Source organism: Portunus trituberculatus, chromosome 23, assembly GCF_017591435.1.
Source record: "Portunus trituberculatus isolate SZX2019 chromosome 23, ASM1759143v1, whole genome shotgun sequence".
Classification (NCBI taxonomy): domain Eukaryota; kingdom Metazoa; phylum Arthropoda; class Malacostraca; order Decapoda; family Portunidae; genus Portunus; species Portunus trituberculatus.
This window is the reverse complement of record NC_059277.1, coordinates 9,584,770-9,597,202: the sequence shown is the minus strand read 5'-3', so window position 1 is coordinate 9,597,202 and position 12,433 is coordinate 9,584,770. Positions and strand designations below refer to the sequence as shown.

General features: G+C 44.9%; 1 protein-coding gene across 2 annotated transcripts in view; it reads right to left on the bottom strand.

The window, feature by feature from the left end:
- The window catches only part of LOC123507750 (dipeptidase 1-like), a 146,215-nt gene that overhangs the window by 21,044 nt on the left and 112,738 nt on the right, over positions 1-12,433 (bottom strand). The window contains exons 3-4 of one of the 2 annotated variants that reach the window (XM_045260921.1): positions 11,899-12,331; positions 4,519-4,750 (exon numbers count right to left, since the gene is read on the bottom strand). In XM_045260921.1, the coding sequence (XP_045116856.1) occupies positions 4,519-4,750; positions 11,899-12,331 (665 nt within the window). The remainder of the gene's footprint in view (positions 1-4,518; positions 4,751-11,898; positions 12,332-12,433) is intronic. The other variant, XM_045260923.1, reaches the window with a different exon arrangement.

Here is a 12,433-nt window from a genome sequence, read left to right as displayed (position 1 = left end):
AGGGAACATGGGAGTTAGTAGTGACAGGAGGGAAGGGGCGTGGCTCCCTGTGTGTGTGATTGATATGATAAGCGCCGAAGTAACGAGTCTAGACTGTACAGAGAGATAGAAGCATCACCGCTACCACCATCACCAGTACAGGTGTTGGAGACAAGAAGGTTTATAAGAATGATGATGACAAAGAGTTGATGTTTCTAGTAAGAACACGAGTGGCAAAGTTCACAAGCTCGAAAGTGCAAGTCCCTCTCAGGCAGCAGCTCCTCACCGCCGCTCATGCTGGCTGGTCCGGGGGAAGAGAGGAGGGTGGGGGAGGTGGGCACGTTTAAGTTCTCATCTTAAAACGCTTTGTCATCTCATAAACACTATTTTCAAACACAGCGGAGATACTTAATCAGGTTTTAACGATGGTTCAATTCCTAATGAAGCTACCATAAGAATAACGACAATGGCTTGACAACTCCCAGTAAATAATATATACAGTCTGTTTAAAGTAATTCAAATAAAACGCCGAAGCATAAATTTCAACATGGTCCTTAGAGACATCAAACCCATGGAACAACAACGAATCAGTGATCATATCCAGCTTAATACACTCAAACACACAACAGGTTCTCTTAAGCCCTTCAGTTCCATGCCACGTTTTCATATTCATTCTGCTTACTATTTGGTGGTTTTATACAGCTTCAGAAAGTTATATGGGGATCAACATAGTAAAGACTCTGGCCATTATTCTTTTCATCTCTATAGACCCTTCCTAATGAAAATAAAAATGTCAAATCACTCCCAAAATTCATGATACGTCTCAGTTCTGAAGGAGTTAAAGACCGCCTCGCACACAGCCTGGGTATTCATTCCTCGTCCACAACTCGCTGCACAAACACTTCACGCCGACACTGAACAGCACCGGAAGGCGCAGCATCGATCATAGGCAGGCATAGCAATCATCTCGCAAAGGACAGTGTGAATGGCGCCAGAAATCAAAGCACTGCCATCCACAGCATCCATAATGCAGCGAGAGCGATGGTGACGCACGGAGGAGCAACGAAGGCATGAAGTATTCTTTCCATTTTTATTTCAAAGTGTGGTATTTATTATTTTGCGTTTATTGATTTACTAGTACTCTCATTTATTTGGGGTTTTTATTCGGTTTAGTCACTTGGTACTGAAGCATTCGACACCTGAAGCCCTCGTCACCACAGCTTCCTGACTCCCATCCAACTCCAGCACAGACAGGCACAAGAACAGCCCCCTCCCGGCCATCGCCAACCTGATTACTAAAACAAACATGTGATATAAGTATGAAAGAAAGAGACATTTCCATCCAGCTTCACTACCTGTTACGATGCATTAATTTGTATATGAATGTCAGTTTTACTACCTCCACTCTATTAACTTGACGTACAATAATTTATATATAATTCTAATACACTTTATTGTTTTAGTTTAGTTTATCTGTTTTATTGCGCTTATGTTCTTTTAATTCCTTGTTTTTAATGTAACTTTTCAGACAGAAGGTTGTTTGGTCGAATAAAACGTGAAGTATAAACATCATCATCCTTCTTCTTCTTCATATTATAATTATCATCATTATTATTTTCGCACACACGTACACGGCGTCCGATGTAGCCTTCAAACCGGCCCCTTCACCTCCTTCAGGGCTTGTTACGCCTCCAAAGACTCTCCTTCGTCAGCGTCTTTACTGCAATAAATCCACAACATAACTTTACACATCAATATTCTGCGCCGTTTAGCCGAGGTGGAAACACGTGTATTACCTGGCGTCTTGTCCCCCGCTCACCTGCCCCCATCACCTGTCCGCGCCACTGTGCTCTGGATCAACCCTGGCTAGTCTCTGATTCATGCCGGGGAGGTGGAGAGAGTCAGGGTGAGGTGAGGCAGCCACTCAAGTGTTCACTCAATTAATCCTCATCTCACCTGCGCGGGTCAATGAAGGTCGCCTCAGTCAGGAAAAGCGAGAAAGTTTATGGGTTTTTTACTGTATTTTCTGTAGCTCTTGGTGCTTTAGTGTGTCAAGGAAAACAGGATATAACCGACTCTCTCTCTCTCTCTCTCTCTCTCTCTCTCTCTCCATCCCGGAAATTTATGAGGCGTAATACGGTGGAGTTTAAAATGTCAAATAAATAAAACAAAGAGAGCCTTAATAGTACCACTTCCGGGCCTCTGTAAGAATAAATCATTTCACATTATATTTCCTGGACTATAATGTGAATTTTGGACGCTTTATTGCCTTCCTTAGAGCTTCAATGTGTTCCGCGGGACAGGTGTGTTTCAGGGAACTTTGCCGCTCCACCGTGACTTAATTAAGACCATTTAGTCTACTTGATAGTGTGGCAGGGCTGCGTCACGTCACTCCGGAGCGTTTGCTGAGGCTTCAGTCCTTGGTCCCAATGCTCCGTGCTACCTCAGGGCTCAATGGTGCACGTGGCTGGCTGGCATTGGTCGGTATTTAGAAAAGCCTTGGAATATCTTTGTAACTATTTTCAGATGACACAAAATCACTAATCTGGTGAATAATCCTCGTTAAAAATCATTAAAATCGTAAAGAGAGAGAGAGAGAGAGAGAGAGAGAGAGAGAGAGAGAGAGAGAGAGAGAGAGAGAGAGAGAGAGAGAGAGAGAGAGAGAGAAAGCAACAAAAACCCGCATCTAATACAATCACGAGAACACTCTTGGAAGCCACCAGACTCATGGAAGCACCTTTGGAAACCCCTTCAGCGCCACCACATCACAGGACACAGGTGTCTAAACATCTGGCCAGGCGGTTACTTTGGCTCACCACAGAAAAATAACTGCAATAACCAAAAAATTCCTTCACCCTTTCCAGCTACGCCTGAGTGAAGAGCTTCCGATACTTAAGAGGCTTCTGAAGGCGAGGGTCATTAATCAAGGAATGGGCGGAGGGACGAGGGGCGGAGTCAGCAGCCCTCAGTACCATTAGCAGCTCATTGTGGCGCCGGCTGAGGCAACACACAGCGCCGTGGGTACGATGGATTAGATTAACTGAACCTCACCTTACCTCAATTCAACTGACCCGCAGTGAACTAACGTAATGAAGAGAGAGAGAGAGAGAGAGAGAGAGAGAGAGAGAGAGAGAGAGAGAGAGAGAGAGAGAGAGAGAGAGAGAGAGAGAGAGACTTCGACAAATTCAGCTATTTTTCCGAGTTAGGGTAATTTGGTTAAATCCCTTCAGTACCAAGACGCACTTTCATATTCATCCTGGTTACTATTTCGCGATTTTATACAGCTTCAGAAACTCATGTGGGGATTAAAACAGCGAGGACTCTGGCCATTAATCTTCTGCCCTCCATAGACCGTTTCTGATGCCAATAAAATGGTCTAATGGTACACAAATCTCAAGGTAAAACTATGTCCCAGCACTGAAGGCGTTAAGTTAGGTCCCTACTAAGATAGATTAGGGGAACAGCTAGTTAAAGTTAGGTGAAATCAGTCCTACCTATTTGAGAATGACCGATCTTCAGGTAATCCAAAGTAAATTCGGTAACTTTGGGTGAGGTGATCGATGTGGTCTTCAGCTCCACGCGGGGGAACACCAGGCGTGATGGAAGACTCACCTGACGAAGGTTATGCTACTAAGTGCAGTGAAAAATTAGCCTCATTTATTTTGGACGAAGGAAGAACGTCTATTTGCCTAGCGGGAGGGAGGAAGGAAGGAAGGAAGGAAGGAAGGAAGGAAGGAAGGAAGGAAGGAAGGCAAGAAGGAAAGCAGGTGTGAGGGATGGCCTGAAGAAGACTTACCTGTCAAGGGGACGAAGGTAATGCAGTGAAGGGGAAGGTAGAGCTGGAGGTGGTGGAGGTAGAGTGACTGTGCAGGTGCAAATGAAAGTGAGGGAGTAAACCTGGTGACACATTTTCAACATTACTCATCTAGAGACATATATACCGAGCATGTGTCGCGGCTCTCCCTTGGAGGGTTCACGCACCTAACAGTCGAACCTTGGCCACACCAGTGTACCATAACAAAGGTGGAACAACTTGTCTTGTCAATAGATGTTAGAGTGTTGGAGCATGTGGCCCAGTCTGTGCTAATTCCCCTTGCTGCAGTGATCTGACGAGGAGCGCTCCTATTATATAGTCTGTCTATTCTAAAGTGTCTTTTGGGTGTCAGTTTGAATGGTGTCCTAGGGAATGCATGGTTGTCAGATCTTGAAGAAAACCGTGCGTTATTCTTCTAATAAGTGTGCTGATTAACAGAAAACAAGTATTATTCACATCACATTGAAACTACAATATGTTTTAAATTCAGGAGCCATTTTAGAATAGACAGACCATAGTATGCAGTGAAGAGAAGGACGGCCAAGGAATGCAATATAGCATAGTGAAATCTTCGCTGAGCGCATTTATTTCTTATAAAACCCGCCATGTAAGAGGCGCGACGCATGCCATGTAGTGCAAATGATCCTCTGCACGCAGCACCTGCACCAACACAAACCACAACACAACACAGCACAGGAACACAAACACAACACAGCAACACTCACCCGTCGATGAGCGGCACGGTGCTGAGGATGCCGTGGACTCTGGCGAGGGCATCATCGGAAGGTGTGTTGGTGTCCCGACGGGTGGCCAGCGGCAGCGCCACCGCCAGCACCACCCCGCCACTCAGCAGCAGCAGCGCCGCCAGCACGCACCAGTGACGCCACGAGTACGCCTCCCACCCTGCCGAGGACACGCTCGCTTGTAGCCTGTCTGTTGGTGACTCGTCCCACTTGACTAGGAGGGATAGACAGTGATGAAGGATGGTGAGAGATGTGTAGGGAAGACGGTGACTGCTGGGATGAAGGAAGACATGAAAGGAGAGAGAGAGAGAGAGAGAGAGAGAGAGAGAGAGAGAGAGAGAGAGAGAGAGAGAGAGTCCAGTCGAGTTCCCAACTAAACCTATTCAAACCTTCGATACATCAATCTCACAAAATATACAAGGTCACAATGAACGACCTGGGGCCACTGCTGCAACCCCGCCCCCCTTTCCCCCAGGCCTCCGTGGTTACTCCATCAGAAAAGAGACAGCGAGATGAGATGGAGGAAGAGAGGGAAAAAGAAGATGAGGAGGAGCAGAAATAAACGAGGAACAGAACGAGGAGAAACAGTTGAAGATGAATAAAAATAGGAATAGAAGAAAAAGAAGGGAAATAGGAGAATCAGAAACAAAATTAGAGAAGGAAGAAATATGTATCAGGAAAGAAGGATGACAAGAAAAGTAGATTAGGAAGGAGGAAGAAGAGAGAGAAGAGAAAAGAAAATGGAAAATAAAGAGAAGGAACACTAAATAAAGAAATGAAAAGTATGAAAAAGAAAAAGAAAACGAGGAAAAGAAGAGAAAGGTAGAAAAAATGTGCAACATATGAAGGAATAAAAGAAAAGTACAGAAAATAACTGAAAATGAAGGAGGGAAAGGAAGAGAGAGAGAGAGAGAGAGAGAGAGAGAGAGAGAGAGAGAGAGAGAGAGAGAGAGAGAGAGGGGCCGCCGTGGTACAGTGGAACCATGCGTGCTTTGGGGTCCGAGGGGTCTCCAAGCGCACGGGTTCGAATCCTGTCCACGGTCCGAGTGTAGGTTGGGCTTCCTCACTCGGGGCAACGGTTTCCTAACGGGTGGGCTTTTTAGATAGAAGGTACCACAAAAAGTATCCCCTTTAGCCCATAAATTCCCGTGAAAAGCCCACATGGTATAAAAAAAAAGAGAGAGAGAGAGAGAGAGAGAGAGAGAAAGCAAGAAAAAAGAAAAAAGAACGGAGATGTAAAGGGATATAGATGAGAAAAATGTTGGGAACGAAGACAAAGGGAGGAAGGGAGAGAAAAAAAATAACGGGAGAAGGACAATAAGAGGTAGGGAAGGAAGAAAGACGATGGAGGGGTGAAAGTAAAGAGGGCAGGGGAATTCCTGAGTAAAAGATAAGGAGGAGGAGGAGGAGGAGGAGGAGGAGGAGGAGGAGGAGAAGGAGAAGGAGGAGGAGGAGGAGGAGGAGGAGGAGGAGTAGGAGGAGGATATAAAAAGATGGATAATAAGGAAGAAAAAAAAAACTGAGAGAGAGAGAGAGAGAGAGAGAGAGAGAGAGAGAGAGAGATAATCAAATACATGAAAACATAGAAAACATGAATCTAATCTACTCCATTAGATTGAAAAAAAAAAGAAATGCACAAATCTCCCAAAACATACAAGTTACAAACAATACAAGGAAAGCAAGGGAAGACTTACAAAACACACTGAAATCCTTAACAAAACTGCAAGACAACTCGAGAAACATAAGACGCGAGACAGACGCAGGTGTGGAGAGGAAAGGAGACATGGTGGTGGATGCATCAATTTCACAACAGGCTGGCAAAGACACGAGGCGAGGAGACGAGAGGCAGAGAGAACACAAGGAGATTTAAGAGGAAGGACAGGAGGAAGGAGGGAAGAGGCAAGAGGCGGGGAGCACGAGGGGAAATAAGGGCGAGGGGACGGTTCGTTAGACAATAAAAGGGGAAGCAGAGCGCTGTAAATGAAAAGGGGAAAGGGAGAGCTCGTAATTGGACAAGGAGAAGGATTACTTTCCAAGACGACGAGGAGGACGACCTGTGGAGCGACGTGATGTGTGACGAGGATGTGTGGAGAAGAAAGGCTGGTCAGTGGTCACGCCTGCCGGACGAGGACAAGCTAGCGAGGCAGGCGGCGGTAACGGAGGCGATGTGATATTATAACAAGCACTGATGTCGCTGGTATTATTTTGTTGTTGTATTTTTTTGGTGTCTTTACGTAGCCCACAGTGGTGACCAGAAGGAAAGGTGCTTGCTGGTCAATGCTTCTGTATTTCCATCTTCCTATGACTGGACTTGATTTAAAAAGGGAGATTTCAAGATATTTTATCCATTTATCATTTTGGGGGTTAAGTCTCTCTTGGACCTGTAAGGAACTGGCAACTAAGTGGGGCCATTTTTTTTCGTTTTATGTTGCCCTTGACTAGGTTCCCTTTCGTACATAAAAAGGTACGTGCTGTCGACTCAGTTTTGTGCAATTATAATTAATTTTGTGCAGTGAGACTCTGGGAGGAGGAGAGGCATGCATCTTATAGGATCAGAGGAGCAGTTAGCATGAAAATAGAAGATAAAAAAAAGATGCAACAACAATAAAAACAACAACAACAACTACTACTACCACTACTATTACTACTGCTACCACCACCACCATCACCACTACCACCAGTACTACTACTACTACTACTACTACTACTACTACTACTACAACAACTACTACTATTATTACTACTACTACTACTACTACTACAACAACAACAACAACAACAAAAACAACTAATACTACTACTACCACCACCACTTCTACTACTACTACTACTACTATTACAACCAATGAAACCTCCAGTCTAGTGTTTCATCCTCAACAACAACAACAACGCCCTTTTAGATGATGAAATTCCCCAAATGGTACAGAATCGGGTTGCTAATAATATGACACTAGCGCTGAGAGACGGAGTGAGGCGGGACTTGACATTACACACTTTGCAGCGACAGTGAGAGGTGTGGGAAGTATAGGAGTGGAAGTGGAGTCTATTCCATAACTCCCCTGACACTTGACTTGGTTCTGTCACGATGGAGGGAAAATAAAATGTCGTTCTGCTTGTGGGAAATATACATGAAACCAATCTTCTCAAGTGTGTGTGTGTGTGTGTGTGTGTGTGTGTGTGTGTGTGTGTGTGTGTGTGTGTGTGTGTGTGTGTGTGTGTGTGTATCCTCTCATTGCTCTTCCTATCTTTCTTATTTCCTTTTATCTTTACTTCTCTTCTATCCATCCCTCCTTATTTCCCTCTTTCCCCTCTTCCCTCCTCTTCCTATTTTCTTATTCCTTACTTCATTTTTCTCTCTATTATCTCTCCTGCCTCATTTCTCTCTTTCTTCTCTATCTCTTTTTCCCTTTCCTTTCCTTCTCTTCTTCCTTCTCCTTTTCCTCTATTCTTCCCTTCCCTTTCTCTCTTTTCTTCCTTCTCCCTTTCTTCTCCTTCCCTCTCCTTTTCCTCTCTTCTTCCCTTCCCTTTCCTCTCTTCTTCCCTCCCTTTCTCTCTTCTTCCCTCCCCTTTCCCTCTCTTCTTCCTTCTCCTTTTCCTCTCCTTCCTTCTCCTTTTCTTCTATCCTTCCCTCCTCAATACTACTTTAACAATCATAAACGCCACCAAAGTTTGACGAACAGTTAGGTCACAAACTTATGCTAATTATCTAAGTTCACTCAGAGTAAATCAGGTATACAGGTGAGAGAGAGAGAGAGAGAGAGAGAGAGAGAGAGAGAGAGAGAGAGAGAGAGAGAGAGAGAGATGAACAGCTAAATATCTCTGCACACACACACACACACACACACACACACACACACACACACACACACACGTAAATGAAGTGTTATGTGTACGCACTACGATATGAAGGTAAAAACTTTCGCTTTTTACTCAATTCCATGTAAAGTTTTCGTGCAAAATGAGTTTGAAGTCAAATAATTAGATTCCACAGAAAAAAAAGGCCTGATAGCAGTTTTATTTTTCTAACTCAAAACATGTTTCTCGTTTCAACCTTAATTTTTTTTGTATGTAGTGGAATACTGTGTTGTTGTTGTTGTTGTTGTTGTTGTTGTTGTTGTTGTTATCATTATTATTATTATCATTATTGCAACAATAGTATTTCTCTCTCTCTCTCTCTCTCTCTCTCTCTCTCTCTCTCTCTCTCTCTCTCTCTCTCTCTCTCTCTCTCTCTCTCTCTCTCTCTCTCTCTCTCTCTCTCTCTCTCTCTCTCTCTATCAATACTTCAATGACGTCCACACCAGATTAGAACAAATTTTACGTGGTTTCAATTAAGAGTGGATGGACCAATATTGGGCGCACACACACACACACACACACACACACACACACACACACACACACACACACACACACACACACACACACACACACACACACACAAATACATTTACATATATGGGAATGTTCTCTGTGATGTGAAGGATATATATATATATATATATATATATATATATATATATATATATATATATATATATATATATATATATATATATATGATAATAAACGTTCCATTTCAAAATATTTCAACAATCTCTTGTCACACACACACACACACACACACACACACACACACACACACACACACACACACACACACACACACAAACACATTTACATATATGAGAATGTTCTCTGTGATGTGAAGGAGGAGGACGAGAAAGAGAGGAAGATGAGCAGGAGGAGAAACCAATGAATAAGGACTCTCTCTCCCCTCATAATATATATATATATATATATATATATATATATATATATATATATATATATATATATATATATATATATATATATATATATATATATATATATATATATATATATATATATATATATATATATATATATATATATGATAATAAACGTTCCACAAAACATTTCAACAATCTCACACACACACACACACACACACACACACACACACACACACACATAAATCCTGCCTTCATCCATGGCGGGCACCAAATAGAGCAGAAGGCGGCGTAAATCTACCCTCCGTGTGGCCACTGGCGGCATACATCAGCGCGAGGTGTGGCGCGGGGTTCAGCAGCTCGGCCGGAGCGAGATTCATGAGGGGCTGCGGCGGGAGAGTTACGCCCCTGCCCCCTCTGCCCTCCTCTCTTCGTCCCGCCAATGTAAGCTTTTACGACTTGCCTCTCTCTCTCTCTCTCTCTCTCTCTCTCTCTCTCTCTCTCTCTCTCTCTCTCTCTCTCTCTCTCTTTTCTTCATGATTTATTTTACTTTACATATTTGCTTGCTCCTTTTCGTTTCCGTTCTCTCTGTGTCTCCATTTCTCTTAGTTTATTTTTATTTTTATTTCTCTCAGCCGATTGGAAGACTTGACACAAATTAGCGGATTTTAGATGAAGTTATGGATGAGAATAATTGGTGGAAGTATGATGTGTTTCGTACAGAGGCTGACATGTGTGTAGATCTAATGTTTTTTTTCCCTTTCTTCTTTTTCTGCGATGGGTTACTTGACTCCTGACACCAGCTGCTCATGTCTCATTCTTACGAGTATCAGTGAGGGCTAATATTGCAAAGTGAAGTGCCTAGAGGAGACATAATTCAGCAATCCTCAAAGACATAAGAGACAAACAAGAGACATTTTTTTCAATTTTGCAGAGAGGAAGTAGCTAAAACACACATGATTTTCGATTCTAAAAGAATAATAAAAATAAACACGACTTTTCGGTCAAGGAAGCTAAAACATACATAATTTTCTGCAAAAAAAAAAAAGGAAAAAAAAAAAACTAAAATAAACACTTTCCGGCAAAAGAAACACGAGGGTACGAGTAAAAGAGACATTATTTTGTAGTCACATGAAGTAAAATGGAGGGTGAAGCATGACCTCTGCCGTGAAATAAGAGGGAGTAAGAGCATCAAATATGCGGCAAAAGCACCTCATAATGCATAGGAGGTGTGTACGTAGCTCTTCCTGGGAAAGTTAAGTCATGAGAAGTCTGGAAGCTTACCAACATATGCACGAGTCTCGCACCGCTGGGAGGAATGGAAACATGGTACGAGAGAGAGAGAAAGCGAAAGCGAGAGCGAGAGAGAGAGAGAGAGAGAGAGAGAGAGAGAGAGAGAGACGTGTGTGGAGATGGAACGTGAGGAGGAAGAAAAGAAGGAAGCGAGAAGGGCAGGAGAGTATTTAAGGTAGGAAAAAAAGAGGAGCGAGGAAGGAGGGGGGCGGGGAAGAAGGTAGGAAAGAAGCAAGAAGAAATGAAGAGATGGGATGAAGGGAAAAATGGAAGAAGAAAAAAAAAGGAAAGGGACGATGGAGGAAAGGAAGAAGGGAGAATGAAATGTATATATACAGAGACGAGGAAAAGGGGAAGGAATGAAGAAAAGAAGAAAAGAAGAGATAGAGAGGAGAGAAGTATGAATGCAAGATATGGAGGGAGAGAGGGAGAGAGGAATATGAGCCTGGTTTGAGTAAGGGAGGGAAGAAAGCTCTAGAGGTAAGTATGGAGGCCAGCAAGGAGGGAAGAGGGAATAAAGACGGGTGAGTCTGAGTGAGGGATGGGTGTCCGGGATGTAGTGGGCGTGTTTGGGTTAAAAGCAAAGAAGAATACGGGCAAGATGGATAGACATTCCTCCCAGTCCATGACCGTTTTGCTTGTACGTTGTTCCTTCCTGGGAATCACCTTCCGGAGACTAACGAGATGCCGTTAGCTCTGCCAGGCAGTTCGTCACGAGGCTGGCAGTGATTGGTGAGAGGGATGAAAAGATCTCGCTGAGCTAAAAATAGTGAAGCGCAGAGGTATTAGGAAAGGATGCAAGTATATCTGTTTCCGATGTTTTCTGGTTCCAAATTAATGGTCTTTGTCTAATAGCTGGTGCGGGGAAAGAAAGAAACGCGGCGAACACACGTGGAAGCTCCGGGGTGTGAGGCGTACACACGACCAAACAAAGGCACCAAAGGACACTCAAGTGGCGTGGCTGACAAGATGGGCCCGTGCTGGTGCCCACCCTGAAAATGAATAGTGCAACAGAGCCTGGGTGTCGGTCCCCGGCAGAAGCCTCACCCACACACACTCCTAAGTGGCTGGTGGGTGGCGAGTGTCTGGGGGAGGTGTGTGTGGCAGTGCGGAGGCGCCGCTGTGGCTGTGAACAGTGACGGTGGCTGAGCACTGAGTGAGGCACCACGGATGTCAAAGAAGGCAAAGGCAGCTATCACTGAAGCAAAGCGCCGCGTCATGTGCCCCGGTGCTCCCTGAGCTGCCTCCCTTGCCCCTCCCACCCCCCGCCTCCCCTAGCTCAGGCGAGCTCGTAAAATACAAACTCTGCGGAACTTACTCATCTTTTTTGTGCGCGAAGATTCCTTCTGCTCCGTGAAGGCCGAGTCCGTGTGTTCCTGTTCGAAGGTGTACTCGGAGACGTGGTAGCGCGGCGGCGGCCCCGCGGTTGTCACCACTGCAGCGCCGCGGTGGTTGGCCGTCGCCCGCCGACAACTGCCCGGTGTGGCAGATGGTACTTGGGCGGCAGTGGCAGGCTCCCTCAGGCTTCCGCTGCCCGCCGCGCCCACCAGGCTGCTGGAGCGCCCCTTGCTGCCGTCAACAACGTATCCGTCACTCACACAGGCGGCGGCACCACCGCTGCCACACGTCCGCCTTAGGCTTCCTCCCAAGTTGTGCGAGGACTTGGTGTGCTCAGCAGACACGCGCGGCGCGGTGCCGCAGTGCCCGGCGTCCCTGTTCCTCTTGGCAGAGCCGTTGGGTAGCGGCAGCGTCTGTAACACACAAGAGGTGTTAGCATGACCAAGATCAGGACATGGAAGGGCTTCAGATAAGGGTGAGGCTGTGCTCCGCAGAGAGAGAGAGAGAGAGAGAGA